Source organism: Podarcis muralis, chromosome 6 (assembly GCF_964188315.1).
Source record: "Podarcis muralis chromosome 6, rPodMur119.hap1.1, whole genome shotgun sequence".
Taxonomy (NCBI): domain Eukaryota; kingdom Metazoa; phylum Chordata; class Lepidosauria; order Squamata; family Lacertidae; genus Podarcis; species Podarcis muralis.
This window is the reverse complement of record NC_135660.1, coordinates 49,756,129-49,782,129: the sequence shown is the minus strand read 5'-3', so window position 1 is coordinate 49,782,129 and position 26,001 is coordinate 49,756,129. Positions and strand designations below refer to the sequence as shown.

General features: G+C 38.5%; 1 protein-coding gene across 3 annotated transcripts in view; it reads right to left on the bottom strand.

Moving 5' to 3' along the window:
• The window catches only part of NHLRC2 (NHL repeat containing 2), a 32,764-nt gene extending 6,814 nt beyond the window's left edge, over window positions 1-25,950 (bottom strand). The window contains exons 1-9 of one of the 3 annotated variants that reach the window (XM_028730223.2): window positions 25,748-25,949; window positions 23,599-23,751; window positions 16,507-16,962; window positions 15,795-15,916; window positions 14,461-14,590; window positions 4,017-4,116; window positions 3,123-3,354; window positions 2,655-2,777; window positions 1,188-1,397 (exon numbers count right to left, since the gene is read on the bottom strand). In XM_028730223.2, coding sequence (XP_028586056.2) covers window positions 1,188-1,397; window positions 2,655-2,777; window positions 3,123-3,354; window positions 4,017-4,116; window positions 14,461-14,590; window positions 15,795-15,916; window positions 16,507-16,962; window positions 23,599-23,751; window positions 25,748-25,913 — 1,692 coding nt within the window. In that variant the 5' untranslated portion in view covers window positions 25,914-25,949. The other 2 variants (XM_028730224.2, XM_028730226.2) reach the window with 2 other exon arrangements.
• Between the last annotated feature and the right edge of the window lie 51 nt (window positions 25,951-26,001).

Below are 26,001 nucleotides of genomic sequence, written 5' to 3'. Positions count from 1 at the left end.
GAAATCTGATAACTTTACCAGAGGATAAGGGTTGGAAACCTGATCCTCATCCTAGAAACTATGTGACAAATTCATGCCTATCAGTAATCTTGTAGGACCAGAGTTGTTGTATGGTGTTAATATCCCAGCCCTATGCAAAAGCTGGTATGTGCAAGGCCATCGAGAAATTAATGAAAGTTAAAAGGTGGTAATTAAGTTTTACTCAGAGTAGACCCACTGAAAGTAATGGACCAAACATAGCATGTTCATTCATTTTAATGAGTCTACTCTGAGTAAGCCTTAACTATCACCCTATGATGACTAATTCTGCCTTGGACAAGTCTTATATTGCTGTTTCTGGGTATCTGATGCGGTGTCCAGACTCTGGTTCCAGGCGGGTTGTACTTCCTATGAAGGAACAAGTGTGCTGCTTTGGAGTTCTGCTAGACCCAGTCTTTTCTTTTTCCTTTGAAGTGGCAAGGAGAGCTGGCAATGGTGAAGACTTTATCCTTAAGTTCCCAGACTTCACTGGGGAAGTGAAGTTCTAGTATTGGATCAAGACCATTATGAGCTGGACATGAATGTCAGTGAGAAACTGGCCTAGTTAGTAATGGGGATGGGAAGGAGCAATTCCTGAGTTCAGTATCATGAGAACTGGTGTAATTCCTATGTTTTTAGAAGAAAGCACCTGATCTGCAGGAGTCTGTTAACTTACTGTGCCATGCTCAGAAGGCCTATTTATTTGATAAATAGTTTGAAGCACTTTGCACATGTTTTATAAGTGTTTTATCTCATTTATTTTCACAAGCAGGACCTATTCCATTTTACTGGGGGAGGAGGGCACAGACATCAAGCAGAGAGAATACATGGTGCTTAAGGCTGCTCTTTAGACTAAGATGAGACTTGAATCCAAGTTGAACAGTGCAATGAAAGCTGAAGTTTCTGTATCTCTGCTTACTCTAATTGCACTAGTGTCCTTTCCAACCTCTTAAAACAGATGGAACATTTATTTTAAGCCTAACAGGATATCCTTAACACAAAAGCTGTTCAGTTTGCCAGATCATTATAAAACACTATGAGAATGCATTTACTGCTATGCTTTATGCTATCTGGGCAGTAGCATTAGGATATCTGATGAAAGATGACCCAACTATAATAACTTATCCAAAGTTGAAAGTCCCAGATAAAGTTCTATAAAGGTGGCTTACCAGTGAAACAATTTTGGTTTCTAAATCTAGCACTTTAATCTGATGGTTGTTTGTGTCTGCAACATAGAGCAAACGACCTCCGTCTTCAACACACAGGCCTCCGGGTTCATTGAAAGTTGAGGAAGTGAAGCTGGAACCGATGACATTGCTTGCTTCTCCTGTACCTGCCAATGTAGCACAATTCTTCATCTTGGGATCTACAAATTTAATCTAGACAAAAACAAAGCACAAGGAACTTTGTAAATAATAAAACAGAATCGTGTACTTATTTTTACTATACTACTGATGATAAAATTCTGAAGAAAGTAAAGTAGGGAACAGTGTCACAGTTAGAGAAAATGCTGCCTGCCTGTCCTGCCTTCACAGAGTGGGAGCTTGTATTTCCAGTATCAAGAAGTGTGGTTTGTTTCACTCCCAACATACTATGATCTGTAGACAAGGTTTATTCTTGACTTACTGACTGTGGCTTGTTGGGACCAAAACAAACAACGACCCCTGGTTCAGACATAATGCTAACTCAGTCATTGTTGTTTCCTCTCAATTTGAACAGGGAGGACCAAAACAACCAAGTCAGGCATGTTCATGGTATACCAGCAACTAACATCTACAATGAAGTGTAAACTGGGCCACTGAACAAACTTCTTGCTTGCTACAGCATTATAGGCCAGTAATAATTAAGATATTCAAGTGTTATTTATTAGCAGTATGAGGGATTTGACATTCTTATAAAGTCACTTTCTTAAGTGTTTATGAAAAAGATACTATTAATAAGTGACTCCCAAAATTTCTGCAGGAAAAGAAGTGCCAAAATGCAAGCCCTTTTCATGTTTCTTGAAGATGTGCCATTTTTTGTCAAAGCATTTTTTGTCAAAGTGCATATGACTGCACCAGCTATCTTTGACATGTTTTACAGGGCTCTCTGCAGCCATCATTACCATAGATCTGGATCACGACATCAGTAATATCTACAAGTGACCCATGTTTACAATGACTCAGCAGCTTTTTATGGACATGACTAAGTACATGAGAAAGAGCTTGGGTTTGCATCATCAGGCAAACCTAGAGAAGAGGGAATGCAATTTTTCAGTCATCTGTGCAATTGTTCAGAACTTTCTCAGTAAACATTAGAAAAGAAATTAGCCAGCCACCTTCTACCACTCTGTCCACAGCTTTATTGCTTTTAGGTGTCACAAATCTGATTCCCAACGTTGGACTTGTCTTGGGGGTCCATATAAGCAAATGGGAATACAGCCTTAGCACCTTTATTGCCTCTCCATATAATCAAAAGCATCTTCCACAAAAGAGCAGAAGTTGACAAAAAAACCTTGTTATAACATACATAAATGAATTATAATTTGTTTCTTAACTCCAACTAACAGTTTTACTGAACACCTAAAACTTAACTTTGTAGTAGAATTGGTGAAATGAAACTCAAGCAGTTTTAAATAATGCACCATGCAGGCTCACCTTATGATTATAGGAATCTGCAACATAAAGGAGATTTCTTTTCTTGTCCCAGGTTACTCCTAAGGGATGCTGTAGCTTTGCATTTATTCCAGCTCCATCAATATCACCAAAGGCAAATAAATTCTTTTTTCAAAAGCATATATATATATATACAGAGAGAGAATTATACAATTATTAAATTGGTTCAATTATTATTATTTATTTCAAATAAACTAAGATTCTTGCTGAACATGATGGATCTTCAAACTATCAATTAAAAGCACAATAAAAGCATTAGCAGTTAAATCAGCTATATGAAGTTAACATTCTGGAATAACAGGGAAGGAGCACTACCACAGTGATCAAGTGCTATAATAACTTTTATAAGACATGAAGAGTCATACAAAATAAGCTTACACACCACATCCCTATTGGGCATCTTGTTAAATCAAACTTGAGTAGGAACAGGAACAAACAGCAAGAACTTACCATTGGGTCTCTTTCTCCTCCTACAAGGTGTTTCACAGCTCCATCTTTCAGAGAAATGGTGCGCAGAGTGCTGCTTTCACTGTCTGCTACAAAAAGGTAGTTCCAAGGCTCTTCAGCAGCAACAGTCAGACCAGAAGGCTGGGCAAAGCCTGCTTTATGGGGATATGCATTATTTCGGTTCTCTTCATTTCCACTCCCAGCAAACCGAAGGCAGGTTCCTTTTTTCAAGTCACTAAAGGGGAGAAATGGGCATTTCCATGGGTTCTACCTTGTTATTTGAACACGCAGCCTGTTTCCCCCCCATACTATCACTTACTGTAAATAACTTGGATACTTAAAGGGGGGAACCTTCCTTTTTTGCTTTTTACTCATTTTGAGGTAATCAGTTTTCTCTCCTGCTTCAAATGCTTCACTGGGAAAACAAGCAGGCCTTGTCTCCTTTCCCCTCTGTTTATGCTTTTCTAAGTATACTAAGCAAAAACTACTGACCAACAAATACACTTGCTTCGGTGAAAGCAAGAGCGTTTATGAACCAAGTGCTGATTGATCAGAACTGTTTGGATAATGAAGCAAAAGATGGAGAAATGTAAATACAGAAAAGTACAGCAAGATGTGATGCCTAATATTTATTGCATTTATATCCCACCTTCTTCTGTAGGAGCTCACGGTTCTCCTCCTCCTCCTCCTCTTCATTTAATCCCTACAATCCTGTTGTTAGACTGAGATGTAGTGACTGGTTCAAGGTCACCCACTGATCTTCATGGTCAAGTGAGGATTTGAACCTTGGTCTCCCTGGTCTTATTCTGACACTCGAACTATACCTAGTAAGTCTACACATTCCACCCACCCATTATTGGCCTGGTGTTTCTAAACATGTCTAACATTCTAGCTTACCTTCCTTTCGGTAGTTTTCCACATTCTAACATGAGTGCCCAGATCTGATGTGTTCCTGCCATGGCAATCCACAGAACATCATCTTCATGAGTTGATGAAACTATAAAAAAGGACAACATTGGATGAGCCCTTGTTGGAAGGTCTTCTCACATTTTTCATTAAAAACAACCCAGCCCAATACTCTTCAAATATTCAGCCATTCAGTAATCATCAACACAATCATATGTTGGTATTATTGAATGTACAGGGGGAAATGGAATAAATATAAGAATTGAAGGGGAAATGGTCAAAAAAGAAGTATAAGTTTTGTTCGTAAGAGGCTCGGGCTTTTCAGTGGCAAGTCGATAAAAAGAAAACTGCCAAAACAAAAATGAGTACACAATGGTATTTAACATTGTGGAAGATGTGGAAAATATATAATGAAAGTTAATTTGTAAATCTGTGTGGCATATGGTAAACACTCAGAATTCAGAAATCTTTGCAAACTCTTCACCACACAATTATTATTATTTATTAAATTTATACCTCACCCTTCCTCCCAATGGAGACCAGGGCTGCAAACACACAAGCAACAAAACAATTCCAATATATAAAAACAATTCCAATACAGAAACCAACTGGAAATGAGCTCTCCTTAAACTCTTGTTGAAAGAGGAAGGTCTTCAGCAGGCACTGAAAAGACAACTGGGATGGCGCCTAATATTCAATGGGAAGGAATTTCAAAATAGGTGTCATGACACTGTATTGCGCAGAATGGGCCTCCTGATAAGATGATATCTGTAGTGACTGATTGGGCATCTAAGATATGAGACAATATTTCACTACAGAAACTTAAATGTTTATGTCACACAGGTTCAAAAACACAAATATAGAAAGTTCTAGTCAGAAATTGCATCATCTGTCAAAGCTTGGTAAAATGTGTCATTCAATAGCAGACTAAGAAGAAAACCACTCTTCTTAGAAGCACAATTTCCTTTTCCCTTGTGGGGTGAGTACAGGAAAAGGAAGGGAGAGAAAGTCATTATAATTTCCTCTGGAAACCTAGGTCAAAACCTCCACAGTCATTCTTGGCCAGTAAAAGCAATGACATGAGACAATAGGACGAGATACGGAAAGAGAAAGGTACTTTGTACTAAGTTCTGTTATGCATAACTTCAAAGTCTTTAAATGCAAAAAGTTCTTCTTTTCAGTATTACACCTCCAGCATCTATCTGCATTGGACAATGAAGTTCAATATACCCAAAATATTAATCTTTGCTGGATCAATCTCAACTAAAAAAAATCCAAATAGATTCTAAAGCCATTTCCCATTGTTTAGGCTGTATGATACATTCTAATCTTCTATTGCACACCTCTATTAAGATCCTGAACTTCTATCTTACAAAGATCCAATAAGCATTTATAAAGAACAGTTATGGGTTCAGGATCCTCCCTTTCCTGAACAACAAAGGATTTCCCCCTGAAAGGTGATGAACACATTTATTCATAATAATGCTTCATTTGAAAGCAGAGTGCATTCTGGTGGACACTTTTAGGAACTAACATTTGGGCTTGATAACTGAAATACGTTATTAAAGGCTGCAATCCTATGCACCCTGGCTTGAAAATACAGTCCACTAAAAACCAGCACGGCTCCCCCCCCCCCAATAAACATGCATAAAGATTGAGATGTCAGTGTATTTTATTTTCCCCCAAATTTTATTGATGCAAACTTTCTCTTCAAAAGGTCAGTTAGTGCTGTGGTGTCACATGCAAAAGTACAGTAGACACATTTTATGTAAAGTAAGCATGCTTAAAATTCTATGAACATAAAAGAAAACAATTCAGTGGTTTTACTCTTTGATCACATATGGAATGCTAAGATACGCTTTCCTCTTCTTCAACTCTCAGCTAATCAGGCAAAACCAGGGGTGTGCCAACAGAGAAAGATCCATAGAATTGCCAGTTTCGATTCAAACTGGCAATGCAAAGGAACGTATTTCCTTTGTGGGCACAGCGCAAGCTGTGCTTGCAGACGAACAACCTTTGTATTGCCAGCTAGAATTCAAGCTGGAGATGCAAAAGAATATTTTTGCTTAAAGCAAGCCCTGCTTTGTGGGGTAGGTAAGAGACATGGTTGCTAAGGAAAAACTGGGAGCCTTAAAAGTGCACTCCCAGCTGTTCCTTGGCAAGCAAGGCTTGCTGTAACTGCCTATCAGCAAGTCTGCTTGGGCAGAGAATGATTGTGCTTTGGAGTTTCCGATCAGGAACTTCGTAGGACAGCCGAACCTCACCCCAAGTGGAGTTTCCTCTAAGCACTGATCAACTAACTGATCCTGACAGCAAGTCTCACTTGCTCCCAACCAATTCTTTCCAGCCACGCCACTTCCTGCACAACACCTGGCATCACAGGTGATGTCAGGAATGGGGCAGGTAGGCATCGTTTGGGGAAAGCGGTCTTACAGACCAAACTGGAATCTGCGCTGGGCCTAATCTGATCTATGGGCCAGAGGTTTTCTATCCTTGGGCTAAACTGAATGCTCCAAATTTTTAACACAACTAGGCTACCTCAAATTATATTTTATCTTGAATGAGATTTATGGTAATGATATTATCTGCAGAAGATATTCACCTACTTGATTTCCCTGTACAGCAGGGATGGTCAATTTTCTATGAAAACGGATGCCACATTATTCCAAACAGCTGTCAGGTCTATAAAAAAGTTGGCAGTTGGAATCTGATAGGTGTGCAGCACGTGCACTCAGTCATAACACTGTACTGGACACAAATATGTCATTAAAAACTGCGTGAGGGGCTGTATCTAAGCCACAGACTGCCAGCTGACAATCCCTGCTCTAGAGGAAAAACAAACAAAAGAGAGGAAGACAAACTTTCCAGTTTGCCAGTTTATAGGCATGATCTAACATCTGTTCCAATTACCAATCAAAATGTCACAGGATCTTGATAAATACAATTATGAGGCTCTATAAACTATATTTGTAAAATAAAGGTGCCTATTTTGCAAAATGGAAGATATTTGCAATCTTTACAGAGATTAAAAAAACAGAATTGCCCCCTTTTTTTGTAAGCACTACACTCAATACAGCACAAAGGTGCCCAGTATTTCATTATTTTATAGCACAACGTAGGATTGCAGTACGTGCTATTCTTCTACCGGTTGCTTTAAAATAAAATAAAAATACTGTCAGACAGTCATTATGGACTGTCCTTGCAATTCCTGTAGGTTGTTATTGGTGAACAATATATTACCATACACGCAGGTCCCACTTTCTGAACACTTGCTATGCGAAAGTTCACTAATCCAAGCCTCATTATATGCATGGCTGATTCAGACATCTGAACAGCCAGAGTCTGAACACATTTTGTGATTATTTTGTGCTTTGCTCGTTGGTGGCAGCCATTTTTGGCCAGAAACCATGCAGGGAGGGAGTGGGGAGATTGGACAAATCAGGGAACAGAAGAGCTGGACAAATCAGTTATTCTTTTGTCTCTACAGTGGACCCTCTGGATATGAATTTAATTTGTTCTGGGGGTCCAAGTGCACACCAAAAGATCTGCATCCAGAGGCGCCGCTTCTGCGCGCACACACGGTGCGATAGAGCGCTTCTGCGCATGCGAAGTACTTCCGGGTTTGCCACTTTTGCAACCTGAAGTTTATGTTACTCGAGAGTAACGTAACCCGAGGGTCTACTGTATTTTGCTTGTTGGCAGCAGTCATTTAAGGAAGAAGCCATGGAGGGACAGGGGAGAGAGATTGGACAAATCAGAGCTTAGAAATGTTTCCATTGTTTACACCTTCCTACAGCTCTCCAAATACAAATCATGGGTATTTCTTTTCACTTATAAAAATTCTCCCCCCTCCCTGTAATTTTGGGATTTTTTTGCTGTATAGAAATTTATATCAATTGCAATATAGCACTGAGGTACAGAAAATTGTAACATACACCTGGCCTAGGAAGCGTTAAGATAATTAAAATCATTGTTCAGATTTCTAGGCAGATTGTTAAATATGCATATCAAGATAAAAAATCATTGTATTTTAGATTTTATGGAAGCATTTTAAATACAAAGTAGTGTCTTTCCATAAAAAATGGCTATGTAGTAATAAAAAATTAGTCAGATCTTCCTCTAAGAAAATTACTTCTGCAAGAGATCCTAGAAAGAATACATTTCCTACTATATTTCCTGAGAGATTTTGGAGCAAAAAGGAGTCTTTTGTGACTCAAAACATGCATTCCATCACAAGAAGTGACGCAAACAACATTTTAAAAAATCAAACAGAAAACGGAAACTTGTATGGCTTTTGTCACTGAGCAAAGAAAGAAAAAGAAACTGTATTTAATATGTGCGATATTAAAGAAAGGAAGGAAGGAAAAACAATTACCATATATAGCTGTACGTCCTCAAATATTTTATAAAACACTCATTGTATTCCACAGTTCTGAACAGAATTATATTGAGATTCTCACTGCTTTTCTAATCACATGCAGGATATGGCAAGGACTAAGGCCTTACTATATCACAACAGCCATTAATAGTCCAAAAATCCGGGAAATAATTGGCTTTGCTCAATGTCTACAAAACAAGAACTAAAATACACAAGTATTTTATATAGTCTCCCTTAGTTTAAACAATAAGCTTATTACAAAATAGTTTCATCTGGCCCATGAGCAAGGAATGTTATTTTTTAATCTAAAGTGGACATACTGCAGATTTTTTTTTAATACAACAGATGAGCCTTATTGAAAAATCCCAGAGGGAACCAAAATATTATACTTAAACATGTCTCTCACTATGCTAGTAGAATCCCCAGTTACACTTTACAATCCTTCTATGGATTTACCTAAAGCACTTTTACTATGAAACAGCTACCCTAATAAAAATAATAAAGTAATTCCTTCACTTTTATGCAGTTAAACTCCACATTCCAGCTAAGGAGTAGTTTCAAAGCAACAGCTTATCCTTATTAGGGAATATACATTCTCATTGCCAGTGCTGTTTGCAGTATCAAAGCATTTTATTTTTGCTTTGCGATTACAGCTCCACTGTAAAGATGAATCAACAATAAAATGCAGATAGTGATGGATTAATAGTCCTCTTAACTGCATTCCTTTTACCTTTCCTGTAAAAAAAAAAAGTCATTTTCATTCTATCTAAGAATTCCAAGATAACAATTTCTCTATAAATGGATTGACTCAGGTAGGCAATATATATGCCAAGCTTTTTTCCACTATCAATAGTGTGCAGCAGCCCATCCTATTTACCATCCTAGTTACTTGGGGGTGGGGGGTCTCCCTAGTAGTCCCAACACAACAGGCCAGGAAAACAAAGAACTGACCTACCTAGTACAGTAAACCTATGCCTAGGGCTGTATCACTTTAAACATGATGGAATGCTGCACCATACAAAACATCCCTTGACACAAAAACTAAATTTGGGGAAATGGTTATGGCTTGCAGTCTCTCTGGCACATATCACCTGTGTGGAGATCTTTATTTTTAAAACACATATAGATAACATTCCATTAAGTGAGCCCTAACTATAATCTGAAGTTGTAAATCTGACACAGGTTGCCACCTCAAAGAGAATTGGGCTTGTTTCTCATTCTCCCATCTCTCTTGGGCAACAGATATGGATCACAAACAAGGGAAACTGCAAACTGATAGCGTCTAAATAATAATAATAGCTGTCACTAACATCTCACTTTTCCTCTAGGGAACTCAAGATGCCATGTGAGGTTTTATTAGCCTAACAACACAGAGGTAGGTAGTTTAGACTGAGAGACGGTAACTTTCCCAACGCAGCACCCTGACTTCATAGTTGAGCAGAGATTTGAAGTTGGATTTTTAAAATCCAAAGTTAGTAACAGTGGCACCACACATTGACTCTCACACAGGGTTATTGGAAGAGCCAGGTATGTTTCTCTATATTCATTCTCTCCCAGAGAAAGGAACTGCCCTATAAGAGATTTCATTAAAATCTTTCAAGCATTCAGTTTGCATCCCAAGCTATTCCTCTGTACACAGTGGGTAAACATACTTTCAACAAGTAAAAACATGACCAGAAACAGCAGCTATTTCTACTTATTTGTTTTAAGACTCCAGATTGAATAGCTCTAATGTTAACAAAGTTTATCAACATCCTTCTGCTGTTCTCTTTCCACCACATTACAGCCTAAAATTAGGGCCTGGTTACAGTGTGCCAAAGAGCCTTTGCTTCCCTGCATGAAATAAAATCTAGTGTATTCAACACTCCTGGGGGGTCGGTTGCTTATTTTTATCAATACTGTTGCTTGATTGCTCGAATTGTTCAGTTTTATTTGGTTATAAAGTGCTTTAGGTGAATTTATGTTAACAAAATGGTGATTAATATATTTGCATTACCTGATTTCTCATTTTGGAAACAAATTCTTTATCAATACAGTGGCACTAATTCAATTAATAAGATCAGCATACATATTAAAGCAAGTTGGATTTAAATTCACCTCCAGGGAAAGTCTTGAAGGATTCTACTCAACTCGGTTTTATAGAAATTTCACAGAAGTGTAATCAACCTGTTTTTACAGAAATGAGGCAGTAATGCTCATTTACATACCGATATGGTACACAATTGCACCATAGCACAATACAGTAACGCTGCAATAAATTACTCTCCTTAAACCTGAAGTATGATGATACATGGCACTGTCAAGTGATTTACTCATTGTTGACCTTGGCAATGTAGAAACAATTAAAGTCTGCTGAACTTTGCATAGATTTGTTGTACAGTTAATTGTAGTGGCACACAGAAAAGTTTTATAACTATTGCAGGCATGGGTTCAATTACCCTTTTACAAGTGAAAAGAACCTGAAGTATTGCCATTAAAATGCTGCCTGGTTCAAAGGATCAGCCTCAATTTTCTCCCACGTCCCTGAAGTACCACTTAGTGATGAGACAGGTAGGGAACTGAAACTAGGTTTGGCTATGTAGCAACTGTATGTTTCTAAATAAAATATTATTTATTAATAATTGTCTTTTAAAATATTCACATTTCTGTCTGCAGGATACAAGTGCAGGGTGAAAATTATCTTACAGCAAAGTTCAGTTTTAACCTTTAAAGCCCTATACGGCCTAGGACCCTCGTACCTACGGGACCGCCTCTCCTGGTATGTCCCACAGAGAAATTTACGGTCTGCAAATAAAAACATCTTGAAGATCCCAGGCCATAGAGAGGTTAGGCTGGCCTCAACCAGAGCCAGGGCCTTCTCGGCCGCAGCTCCAATCTGGTGGAACGCTCTGTCACAAGAGACTAGGGCCCTGCAGGACCTGACATCCTTCCGCAGGGACTGCAAGACAGAGCTGTTCCACCAGGCCTTTGGTCAGGGCGCAGCCTGACCCCCTCCTCTGGCAATCGGCATTCTGCACAGAATTTTGCTTGATGGTTGCCATTAATTTGATTTTAATTTGATTTAATTAATGTTATAATGAATGTATTTTGATTGTTGTTAGCCGCCCTGAGCCCAGCTTCGGCTGGGGAGGGCGGATATAAATAAAATTTATTATTATTATTATTATTATTATTTACTTGCAAGCAGAGTGCATACATATTATGATACTGCAATGAACCAGCCCTTTTTTAACTTTTCTGACAATATGAAGACAAACAAAACCAACACAAATATCTGTGATGAATTTAAATCATACTTCTACCTAGGACAGGGATGGGGAGCCTTTTCCCACCTGAGGCTCACATTCTCTTGTGGGCAACCTTCTGCATAAGTGATAGGAGGTGCAAGACACAAAAACAGGTTTTTGTGACTCTTAACCTTGTACACTAGGTTACAGTCCAGCTACACAAAAGATCAGTGTTCCCCCTACCACCGCCACACATGTCCATTGAAGCAAGCAAGAGACCCTATCACAGTTCAAGGACATCACAGTTCAATATTACAGCTGAGCAAAAGAACTCAAGGAGGCAAAATGCAACTCTCAGATACGCACAACAGGAAGAAAAATCATAATGATAAAGTCTTTCCAAAATAGCAAACTGTATACAGTATAGGGAAAAGAGATCAAATGGAGTACAGGTTACCACCACCACCATTTAAGCAGAACTCTTTTGTGTAGTTAAAGAGAGGTCAGGTATGCTTGACAATCCCTGGTCTAATACAGCTCTTTGCATAGTGTGTGCAACAGGCTCACTATCTTTCAATTTCAGCTCAATCTGTTACCTCTCTCCTGCCACATACACTTCTAATACACCAATGCCACTTAACAAAGCCATTAACAACTTGGAACCAATTTGCCTATGAGATCACCTTACCCCACATGTGCCAATTCTACCATTTCGATTTGACATAATTTGTTCTACTACAGGTGCCACACTATACCTATTCCACATCTGCATGAACTTGGTCATTTAGTATGACAGCACCTACATTTCTGAACTCCCTACCTATTGATATCAAGCAGGAGCTTTCACCGTACACTTTTTGGTGCATGTTAAAAACATGTTTTGTTCAGACAAGCCTTCCCAGATGCTTAGGAAGTTGAGGTAATTTAAACATGTTTTAGTATTTTAACTTTTGTATGTTTTGAAGTACATTTGTAATTTTATTGTTTTATCTTCTTCTAAACCACTTTGAGGTGTTGTTTTTTACACAATCATGCTGTGCATACATTTTATAAAATAAATATTCACGTATATAGTTCATTAGGACTATATTCCCTGTTCCCTGCTAGTTTCAATATAGTTTACTTAAGACTATGTGTGCTGGCTGATGCTTTTATAAATAGATGCAACTGTGTACCAAAATGCATATATTTTGGAATCTATGTTAAACATGCAGATCACAATGCCTGGGTCATAGCTGCCTTCTTTCTGAAAGGCACAGAGCTATCAAGAACATTTCACACTTCAGTCAAAAGTGCATTTAGAACTGCTTGCTTTCAGCGGCACTGAATAAAAATAGAAAAAGATGGTACAGAAAGCTGAAATGTACATGACCATTAATAAAGTGCTAAGACTCCAAAACTATGTATATAAAATTCTGTTCAAGAACTCTAAAGCAGTAAAATATGCTACTTTAACAAAGCATGATAAAAAGGGGACATAATTGAAAGTTTGAACAAAATGTTCAATGTTCAAACATCACACTAAACTTAATTTAACATGATGTGAACAAGCCACAGCAAACCTCAAACTCATGCACACACAACTTGCTTTGTTCCTCCTGTGCACCTGGGAGGAATTTGGACCTCTCTTTCCTCCTTGCTTGCTTTTATGCTTGACTATCTGGGCTGTTGGCATTAGTGTACAAAAAAGAAAAATCCCTTACAAAATAGACAGCTGGCATAGTTAACTGAATTTCACTTGTTATCTCCTTGGGTTAGTAGTCTCAAACAGATGGGGCAAAAGAGCAAATCTTGGGCATAGCCACTGTTATAAAGTAAAAACTCCTTATCTTTAGAAGTATTTCTTGTCTCACAAAATAGACTGCATGAATTCACTACATGTGCAAGAGAGTGAGCATGGCCCAGTACAGGGGAATACTTCCTGTTGTTATTAGACAGCAACAGCAGCTTTGCGAGAAATCAATATTGTGTGATTTCCACAATCAGGACCAGCAAGCCCTCCCATTGTGTGTCTGAGGTATAGACAAAAGACTATGGTACTTGATCAAATGCTTCTATAAAGATACTGTGTTGAAAGTACGCTATTCCACAAATGGACAACTTACAGGATCTGTACCAGCCACAAAGGGAGTCAAGCAAGGGTGTATTCTAGCCCCGGCACTGTTCAACCTATATATAAATTATATTGTACAGTGTCTAACATCTCCAGTGTATCATGCCCCTAAATTGGCTACAAAACCCATCTCAATTCTATTATATGCAGCTGATGCCATTTTTCTATCCCATACAAAAGTAGGCCTAAAAAGACTGATGATGGCATTGTCAGGATATTGCCTGAGAGTACAGCTGGTTGTGAATTACTAGAAAGCCAAAGTCATCATTTTCTCAAGAAACTATAGAGCCCATAGATGGCGCATGGATAACCAGCTAATTGAACAGGTCAAAGTTTTCAAATATCTTGGCCTCGTTTTCCAGTCTATGGGGTCATGGGGAGCAAACCAGAATGTGCAAAAGAAAAAGCGCCCCAAAGGATCCCAAAATTCTGACATGCTTTTTCTACACAAAAGGTGGTAAACATATACCATCAGTCCTGGAATTTTATATAACTGACTTTTTATTTCTATTCTTTGTATATTGTATTTTTTTTATTGCTATAGCCAATGGCTGACGCAAATAAAGATTCATTCATTCTTTCTGAGCTTGCCTGGAGTCAAGTGTGTCTCTGTACTCTCTTTAAATGACAGTACTCTCTTTAAATTAGTATTATGCCACATAACCACAGCAGCCACGCTGTGTTACGACATCACATGACAGACATTCATTAAAATACCTGACGTTCCAAAGACTACATCCCATGGCGAACTAATAGGCTGTTCCTCCCCTCTGGCTCCTCCTTCCTTATCTGTGCCTTGTAATCCAACTCCTGCAACAGTGCTCACCATCTCTAACTGGAGGTCAATCTAGAATGAAATCAGAATAATTTTATTTGCTTTTTATGTTATTTACCAAGTGTGGAAAAAATATGCTACTCTCTATTGTCTTAATATGTCTTTATCATATTTTATTGCTTTATAAATATTATAAAAAGCCTGGAGACTTTTTAAAATAAAAAGTCTAGTAAATCAAATCAATTGCCTTCCATGTTCTTCAGATTTGAAATACAGTATGATGGGTAAGTAGGGGAAGCTGACTAACTGAATTTGTCTTTTATAGTTCTTCACATGGACCTATCTTTAATTCTTAAACGACTTCCCTTTGAAATATTACTGAAATGTTACTGGTCTTAAGAAAAAGGTAACGGATAAAGTAATGTATTCCCATAAAAATAATAATGGTGTTTATTAGTAAGAGAAATATTGTGATGTCACTGAAAAGAACTTCTACAGGTTATTCAACATTCACAGGCCTAATCCACGCTGTAAAATTATAATTGATTGAAACATGTACAAACAGTACATGATAACCTGGACAGAAATCAAAAGGTAAATACTAAAATCCTAATTTTACATAATTTAAGTTGTAAGCGGCCTGAATAGCAAGGAGGCATGGTAACAGTTTATATTATTATTATTACTATTATTATTATTATTGGAGATTTAGGCCACAAACTTTGACTTGGACATCTTATGTACTCTTGCTCAGAGCACACTCCAATTCAAAATGATGTGGGCCAAACTATAATGTGCATATTCATTTGTGAGGTGTATATATAGTCTCATGTGAGGGGTCTGGCATTCAAGTAAGCTGAATGAGATAACCAGTTTCATCCCAGCCCTATAATTCCATTGCTGTGCTGAGTAATGATAGTCTCTTGCTTATATTCCTAGATATTTCCTAGAGGGAAGGGAGACAAAACACATGGTTTTGTAGAGCCAAAATGCAATTATTTAAAAATGGAACTGAGAAATCATGGCACACAGCATTATTGCATTCCATTCTCTTTAGGAAAGCATTAAACTGTTGTACCTAATAACTTGCCTTAAAAGCATATGTGAAAAGGAAAAGAAGTCTGTTCCAAATACTTTGGAAACATGTTTATAAATATTAGACAAGATTCTACTTTCAGATACATTGCATAGTTACTTTCACATCCATTTTACCAATGTAACTCATAAGAGAATTTGGCCATTCTCCTATAATTTTTTTCTAGCTAGGAAAGTTTACCTTCCTAATCAGATGGTTTTCTGTATCTGCTACATAAATAATATTGTTCTTTATAGCCACTCCCTGTGGAGAACTGAATAATGCTTCTGAAAATGTCCCATCTTTTCTTCCACTGTTTGGTCCTGAAAAGAAAACAAAACAAAAAAGAATTAGAATTTGCATCAAAAGATTAACCGTACGTAAGCGTAAAAGCTGATAGAGTTCAGGAGCAAACCTTTACCCAATTTTAGAAGTCAACCTAAAATTAGAGAGCATTGTTTAATTATTTAAGAGTTTGTCATTTATCTTCTTCAAGGAAAATGTATATTATTGTAAAAGAATATTCATATTTAAAATGTACTTGTGCAAATGGTCTTGAAATATGATTTGTACATTTGCCAAATAATATTTTGTAGGCAATACAATAAAAACAAACCAGCTGCAATTACAAGGATTTTCTTTACAGCAAAACCTTAAGTTTCAACTTTTGCAAGGCATTACACAGCTGTAAAAACAGAATTAAAAGCATTTACCGTACCTAGTCGGAAGCTCAGAGCAAGTAACAATTCACTTGTGGCAGACAACTTGCTACACTCTGCACAGAAAACAGTTTTTAAGAACACTTTTACTAGTACAGTACTAGAAAGGGTACCAGCGGCACAGAATTCAAGATCTGCCATGACAGCATAAAAAGCTAATATGAAAGGCTTTTCTACATTTAAGTTCTCCTCACCTCCAACAGTGTGCAGAATTTGACCGTTTTTCCTGACAACCACAATCCTGTGATGTCCAGTATCTGCTATTACCAATCTGTCCCCAGAGTTGTCCACTGTAATTTTGCCGGGAAAGAGCAAAGGCGAAGGTGGCAAATAGTCTCTATAGAGCTGTGCTCTAATTTTATTAGCATTGATTTGTCCTTGTTCTCTATAATACTTTAGGGCTATGGATGTAAATAGAAATAATTTGTCCTTGTGTCCTTCACCAACCAGAGTGAACAGCATATTCCCACGAGGTCCAACAATGATCAAGGTTGGCCAGCAGGATACTTCTAGCTCATGCCAAAGAGTTGCATCAGCATCATTTACCACAGGATGAGTGATATTGTATCTAAGGACAGCACTTTTGATGTTATCCAGAACCTTTTCATTTGGAAATTTTGCCGAATGGACACCAACCACAAGGAGACCATCTGAAAGCACAGATAAAACACAGACACATATTAAATGCTACTTAAAGGCAATAAAATAAGATTTAAATAAAGTGCAGATAAGGCTGGATCAAAAGCAAGCTCCCTAAATGGTTATATGGAACTCTAGACTAGAGCATTTTGTAGTTATTTGGCATATGGGGGAGGGGGGACAGTTCGGAAGCTCAGGTTTTAATCCTCACAGTAGGACTGAGTTCCACTGAACATTATGGAATTTAGTTTAGAGGAGATATGCACAACATTTCATTGTTAGTATTAGGAGAAAGAATTTGCTTTGTACATCTATATTTGTGCTATATTTGCATCCTGCTCCTTATAAAAAAAATACTGGCTACATTCTCATCACAAACTGCAATCACAAAAGAACTTGCAGCAGCCTCCCTTTCTCTGGTCTTTTTAACTCCATTGGCTACAGCTCCTGGTGGTTCACACAATATGCTAAGACAAACCTTTGCTCAGCACATGGAGCAAAAGAAACAGAAAAAGGGCTGTGTTGCATGAAGATGAAAGCCCATAGGCTTGGATGTGGAGGATGTTTATCTGCAATGATAGAGGGCCTATTATAATGTTTAGTGCTACTGTAATCCAGGCCTGATGGTCAGCCATTTGTCAGCAGTTCACACCAATCTTAGAGAACACTCAGCCTTCAATGACCAGAGCAAGCATCAGAACAACATTGTAAAGTTTTTCCTAGTTCAATTGCAGGTATGTTACTACCTCCTCACAATGCCAACATTCATGGAAGTACCGTAAGTATTCCAGAGAATCAAGCTTGTATTTCTAAAATTCAGTTATCATTATTTGGTTTCATTACTTTTTAAATATATTTATAAATGTAAATATATCACTGAAACCTTGCCAAGCAAACCTAGCATAGAAACAAACCCAAATTAACATTCTGCATTAAATGTTTCACATATGAATAAATGTTGCATATAATTAACCAGTAATTCGTGAAGCTACTCATCTCTCTAGGAACAGGAACTAATGTGCTACTCCACACCAACCTCAATCTACATTTCACCGAAGTGGTTTTTTTAGCCATGGTTTTATGTTTTGCTAAAATACAGGTGCTGATTTCAAAAACAAAAGCTGTTAGCTGCTTTGGAAACTGTACAAGGAAAGGCAGGATATAAATATTTTAAATAAATAAATAATGTTGATAAAAACCTATGTTCTCAAGCATTTAAGATGAAATATGAAAAAAGCAATAATCTACACAAGAAAAGTTTCATGTAACCAAACTACTCTTTATATTTTTATGTTTATTGACACTTATCAAAAGACATACAAAAGTTCATACCCAATACAAAGTATATTTTTATAATTACCAAAGCAAAAAGAAGAGAAAAATAAAAAGTAGAAACAAAAAGAAAAAAAAGATGAAAAAAACTTCTGATTCTCTGTCAGTCAGCTAAATATAGTAACTTGTTCAAAGTATTCACTCACTAAAATCTAACTATTCTATTTTCTATAAGCCAATACACATCTTCCAAGGACCATTTGTGTGTCAGCTGTACACCAGTATCTAACGCTCGTTATTTTATCATGTCTTAATGCCCCATGAACTGCTTTCCTAAGGAACTAAACTGACAGTGTGGAATTATGATATGCTGATACTTTTGTGAAATTTCCCATTTTTAAAATACATGCCAATATAAACTCATTACAGGGTGAATAAAAACCAGTAACAAAATATTCCATCTGTCTCCTGCAGAACCAAGCAGACTGCAAGAGTAGGGAAGCCTCCTGATCATTAGGTTGCTGGAGAAGGAATGAAGCTCTTAATATCTCCTCTGCTAAACTAGTAACTTTTGTGGGTTTATTTGCAAGGCTGTGCTCGGCACAATCATTAATTTCAGAATGCTAGGACTCGGAGTGTAAGAGAATGCCTAATCCCAGGAATGGGACTTGGTTGTAGATAATCAGTGTTGAGGGAAAGGCTCTTAGCACATTTTTATAGAAATCACATGTCTACTTGGCTGAGTCCTGACATTAAACACAGGTTCTACCTCATTACATGTAGAAATTTAGGCTGCAATACTAACCCCACTTATACCTGGGAGTATGCCCCAATGAATGTAGTAGGACTTATATGTGAATAGACATGGTTAGGATTGAATTGTTATTAAAAAAAATAATACTGTCCAATCAACTGTGGCATTATCAGTCTTAAATTACTCTAACAGCTTAAACACGATAGTAACCTTGAACTCATTTCATAAGTATTGAAAAATGGTATGAAAAAACTGGCACTGTTAAACGTTAATGAGCAAACATACCACTAGGTAAAGAGACCCCTGACCGTTAGGTCCAGTCGCGGATGACTCTGGGATTGCGGCGCTCATCTCTCTTTACTGGCCGAGGGAGCCGGTGTACAGCTTGTATCCGGGTCATGTGGCCAGCATGACTAAGCTGCTTCTGGCAAAACCAGAGCAGCGCACGGAAACGCCGTTTACCTTCCCGCTGGAGCGGTACCTATTTATCTACGTGCACTTTGTGCTTTCGAACTGCTAGGTTGGCAGGAGCAGGGACCGAGCAACGAGAGCTCACCCTGCCGCAGGGATTTGAACCGCCAACCTTCTGATCGGCAAGCCCTAGGCTCTGTGGTTTAACCCACAGCGCCACCCGAGTCCCTAATATACCACTAGTAATGTCTTATCAGTGAATAGTGGTGCAAATTTAAGAAGGAGAAAAAAACCACTTCCACCCAGCCCTCCATCTGCAAGCAAATGATATCAATGTTTCAAAGATTTAACCAATCTGCCCTTCCCTTCCCAAAAGAAAAATAATTATTTCAACATTCTAACGACAGCTAATTTATTAAAAAATAGTTATATCACCCTTCCAGCTCCTTAAAACAGAAAATCTCACAAGAATTTCCCCTACCCTTCTGTTATGTAGTGTTGACAGAACATTACCATAAATAAGATTCTAGCAGTCTGCTCTGTTAACAGACAGAACCCTGTGGAAGGTGATAGCTATCTAATTTCAAGGCCTCTTCCCACACATAAGATAAACAATTCCAACTCTTCAAACTGCACTGCATTTAATTACATACCAAGTGGAACTTTAATTTCTTATTGATATTGAATTCAACTGCACCCCTTTTGCTTTCAATAGGGTCTGAAATAGGATAGCAAAACATTTCCATCTTGGATGTAGTCCAGTACTCTTTCATCCAAGCTTGGAATCAATGTTTAAATTCTGAGCTAGGGATTTAGTAAGAATAAGTGCACGATGTAATCCTTACAAAACCTGGCAGCTTGTTGTCAGGCTCTGAAGACATGCTCATGACTTCAGGACAAGTTCTGCAATGGAGATTCTAAATACCATTGCTCTGTCTCTGGAATAAAAAATGGAACCGAAAATGAGGTACAGATTTAGTGCGCAGACTAGAGTTCCCAGATCTCTACTATTCCTTCCTGTTCCACTACCTAGACCTGGTGATATGGCAGATGAATGCAACTTGGCCTGCACTCACAAGCAAGATGTATCTTAATAATTGTTTTGCCTCCTGCTTATAAAGTATACAAAAGCTATAGTCCTATGCGCACTGAAGTCCTTAGTGCTGAGTATGCATGCATAGGATCAGTTTTTTAAATAAGGAATAGACAACATGTCCACGAAGGCTTTAACAGAAAAAGAAAAGATACCAAACCTACAAAATCTCTACAGATCAGATATATAACTGTAGCAGTATGTAGTGCCACTTCAAACATGAACAGAAAGGCTGCTGTTTGAGCACAACATTCACTCTGTATCATGGAGAAAATATTCATGCAAGAAGACATGCAGTAAACATTGTGCAAAGAGCTTGTTCAATGGTAGTTTCTGAGTAGTGTGCTTGCCAAATGCTTTCACAGACCTTCTGTTCACACAATACAGTAGTCAAAGCAGAAATGCACACCAGCACCTTGATCCTAGCACTTCAAACTTGCGTTTCATGTATTTAATTCCAAATCAAACATCAGTCTCAGTAATTTAGGGAAAAAGTAATTCAGATTTGAGAACACTTATATCAACATATATGCTCTAGTTGAGATTCCTGCATTGCGGAGGGTTGGTCTAGATGACTATTGGGGTCCTTTCCAAATATATCAAATGTAAAATTCTACTTTGTGAGGATGCAGTTGGATTCAATCTGCACTGAAAAGATTACACAATAGCAGCAAACTGGCCTTCTACCAAAGTATTTCTGTCAAGAAGCACTTCCTCATACAGTAATCCAACAGGCCATTTCTAAACTGTTGATGTGAAATGAATGTGCATTAGGGCTTAAAATAACCTTGTGAATGCCACACTGGATGCAGAAATAGCACTAGCAATGATAAGAGCAAGAACATATCTGATAAACATGCTAACTGGCAACAATTCATGTTCTAAAATACACCTACAAAATTCCAGATGTACATGTTAATTTAAAAAATGTGATGACCTTGACAATGTCACATATTAACTCATTAGGTTTATGATCTCCTATCACGTAAATATAATAATGGACTTTTGTTCTAAAACAGCTACTTGCAAGAGAATATCTGTAGCACAATAATATAAAATATGCACATCAGAATAGCAAGGGTTTATGCTAGAATTCTAAAATTAAGATATGTATTCCAGAAAAAAATGATAAATTTTAATTTTGCAAACTAGAAATTTGTACTTATAGTTTGCTTAAGTAAGACACTAAGGTTCATGCAACATGCCAATTATATACTACGCAGTATCAATTTCACACTTAAATATATTGGGTTGTATTTAACATAGCACTGAGGGGATAATTCTGTCAGTGTGAGAATGTTTTCTTCTCCAAATCAACATTAGAATTTGTTGACTAGAAATGTAGCAAGCTACTGGGTCTTTATGTCCAAAATGGAGAGCTCTGGTTTAACAACTAGGATGAAACCATGAAGGAAGATTCTAGACCATTTTCCTGGTTTGTTAAGCAATATATATCAAGCTAGCATACCTCAGTTTGCACATAACAGGAAACTTTCACTTAATACAATCCAGGATATTCATGTTGAAGTCAGGACACAATGAGAGAGGGGCAAAGGAGGAGAGCTTGGCCACAACACTTATTCCTGGCTTCACAAACTATGTTTTATGAAGAAAGGCATGATAACATTAACTAGGTCATTCTCAGTAAAGTGCAGTTGGGATTCCAGTAAACTGTACCCAAGAATGTACATTAATGTGTGTACCTAGAATCCTTCCTATGGAACATTGTCTAAGAGGCTCTATATGTCAACCATCAGAACCTGAATGCAAAATTGCAAATTGTAGACGGAATCAAGATTTCTAATCTATCAGTCACAATCTCAGCCAGTTGGCTGCAAATCAAGCAGTGCTGTTACAAACCCTTTGACAACCAGATCAGGGTTACAGAACAGGTGGCACCCCAGATGCTGTTAAGATTCCAACACCATCATTCCCAGCCCAGCAGGGTCCATCAAGCAAGTTCAAAGCTTCTACTTCCCTGCAGTGGACTATGCTTCCCCACCTATGTGCAGTGCCAGAATATGCTTACTTATTGGGGTAAAACCAGTCAAAGCATAGGTTGATGATCACTAAATGGAAGATCATGAAGTAAAAAGGAACAATGTACAGTGGTACCTCGGGATGCGAACAGGATCCGTTCTGGAGTCCCGTTCGCATCTTGAAGTAAACGTAACACGCAACTGTGCGTCTGTGCGGGTCGCATTTCACCATTTCCGTGCACGCGCGTGACGTCATTTTGACCATCTGCGCATGCGCGAGCGGCGAAACCCAGAAGTAACGCGCTCTGTTACTTCCGGGTCATCACGGAGCACAACCCAAAAATACTTATCCTGAAGCATATTTATCCCGAGGTATGACTGTAGTCTCTTTAAATTATTTACATTACAGTGCAGTCTTATGTATGTGAGTGCCAATGATTTCAGTAGGGTTTAGGTTGCAAAAAGGGAAAAGTTGACAGCTATGAACCCCACCCCCCACTCCCTGACAGTGGGGCTTTGCAGAGGAGCAGAGAAACCATGGCATCTGCAGCCTGGTCATTCACAACAGCTACTGCAGAAGGAAGCAAGTATAATTGGGCTTGATTCCTTAGCCAGCTCTGGTTTGGACCCAATGCTGATGCAAGTGAGACTGTTTTGAGATCCAGTGGATCTGAGATTGGCTCACCCTGCTTCTGGAATGCCCCATTTAAATGTTTTATGCTGGTCCTCACCAGCGGGCCAACTGCCTGCCCATTTGGTAAATGGTAGGAGGAGATTGGCACCTACAGAGTGACATAAGTTTGTTTTTAATTGCTCTGCTATTCCCTAATAAGCACGCATACGATTGCATCCAAAATTCAAACAGGAAGGAACAGAGCCAAAGGTTCTGGACTCCAGGGTATTTGTGATCAGATCAGCTTTTTCATTACAAAATTTTAAAAATGTTTCTTCTATAATGACAAATATACAGCAGGGCATTACTTGGAACAGGATAGCAGAATACATGAAAATACATTCATTAAAAGAAAGTGTTTAAATTAATTTTTGACAACGCCTATGAGAGCTACTGAATTTATTCAGATCAAATGCTATAAAAGATTTACAGGGTCATCCAGAAAAAAAATAAACTTGTTGATACCTTTCACAGAGTACTTCTGCTCTAACTCATGGAGATCAGGCAGTATGTGAATACAATTGATGCAACAGTAAGTGAAGAAATCTAACACCACCACTTTGCCACAAAGGTCTTTGTACAAAGACAGTGATTCTTCTGTATTCAGCCATTGTAAATCTGAAATCAGAGGGCAAATAACTCCATTACTTTCAAGAAGCAAAAGTGCAAGGAACTATGCAAATTCAAAAATAGCAGATGACTACTGCTACATTCAAATTAAAAAGAAAACTTTTCATACATACATCTACTTAATATTTCATAATCTGTATATTTTCAGGACTCCCAAGATAACCAACCTAACATAAAACTGGAAAACTACCCTATTTCACAGTCAGGCATGCTAACTTTCAAAAACAAACAGCCACACGTCCAAAAGTACCGTATTTTTCATTTTGTTAAAAAATCTTTTTGACAACAAAATAATATTATTACATTTTGATGTTGACATATATGATATATAACCATATACTAACTTGAAGTGGAGCTAATTCTTAAGCATCCACTTTCATAACTGGCAATTTTAACTCATAAGGAAAAGTAGTTGGCAGTTACTATTCTTTGCAAGGTGAAATAATAGTGGTTGGTTGTATTTTTTTACCCATCTTTCTTGTAGAATACTTCTCAATATATATACAATTAAGCACAGTTAGTTGGCATTATTACCTTCTGTTGAAATAACAGGTAATCTGAAGTAGTTTGAACCAACAAATTAGTGGGATATAATACCAGTGTCGAAGTCTGAAACAATGAGAACAACTTGCATCTTATCCAATCACCACATTGTAGTGCCCGCCTAGCCTCACTTCAATGAGTTCCACTGGTGGTAGCTTTCATCTATCATGTGGGTGGATGCACTGGGGTGATCCTCACTGGTGGTGCTAACCCACCAGCAGAGGCAGGCAGGACTGTGTGCAGGGACACTTCAACCAAACCAGTGGCTGAGTTTGGGCTTTCAAATTTCAGTGGTCCTTTGCGACACCAAAATCTCTTCCTCTCCCCCCCCCCCATCATCATTGTTGCAGCAGAGCATTGTTGCCTCTTGGCTCAGTCTCCAGTGTGGGTGAATTGGCTTCACTCCCCTAAATCCACCTTTGTCCAAACCTCCTCCAACACAGATGTGAGGGTTGGGATTGCACTGCCTCTTCTGAATAGACACATATTGCATTTCAACTGTGCATGGGGCAGAACTCTGCATGCAGCAACGTAGTCATTGCTTTTTTATAGAATCATAGAATTGGAAGGGACCCTGAGGATCATCTAGTCCAACCCCCTACAAAGCAGCTGTCCCATACAGGGATCGAACCTGCAACCATTGTCTTATCAGCACCATGCTCTAACCAACTGAGGTATCTGGTCTCAGGCATCGGGCAGTCAAATATCCAATGATTCGGAGTAAGTACAAGTTAACAAATAACTTTGGAGTAAACATGAATGGAGTTGCAGCCTTGTTTCCCAAGATAGTGAACAAATACAACAACAAAATTACTGCCCCTGGATCTAAGCATCAGCTACTGAGATTACAGTTCCCACTTGTACCTTATGTATTTGCTGAAAGGGTGGAGGAAAAGGGAGTTGTCAACACTGATACTATTATTTTTAATCTGGAATGTGTTGCTTAACATTGCTTGCGACCAAAGAAAGAGTTTAAAGTGAATGTGATGGGGGCCAGGACCATCCGTTTAATTCTGGATTTTTTTTTAAAGATGTAAGAGAGACCCAGAATAATTTTGCAGGCGCAACTGTTTACCACTTCTGCATGCAACTCTCTTTTCTATGTAGCTATTACCAATGCAGGTACCTGTGTCCCCTTTCATTTCTGAAGAGAGGAGAAAAACTGGTGTATATACAGGGGGTTGGCGGCGGGGAGAAGAATGCAAAAGAGTTCTCTTAAGTTTCAAGATTGCAAAAACCCATTGCATTAAAAAAAAATCCATTGCAAGCGTCGTTTGCAACATCTAGTTTCCAGCACCCAGAAAGAAAGAGACGATGAGCGGGAAGGGACGACAGGAGGAAAACCAATTCGCGCTGCGAGAGCTTGAGGATGCGCGGAAAGGCGGCGTCTCAGCGCTGGGCTTTTGGCGGAGGTCCTTCTCGTCCAATCCTCAAAGCTCACCTGCTCCGAACTCGGGGACTTTCAAATCCTGCTCCCAGGTGTCCACCTTCCGCAGGTGCTGATATACCAGGTTCTCCTTCTCCTGAGCCGTCGTCGCTTCCTCCAGCGCGCAGTCCAGCTGGCTCTGCGCGGGCAGAAGGCCAGCCAAGCCCCCGCCGGCCGCCATCTTGCCTCTCTAACTCCCTCCCGGAGAGAAAGAACTCTGAGAGGAGGACGCTGTTTACTACTCTTCGCTTTCGCTTTCAGCACTTTCG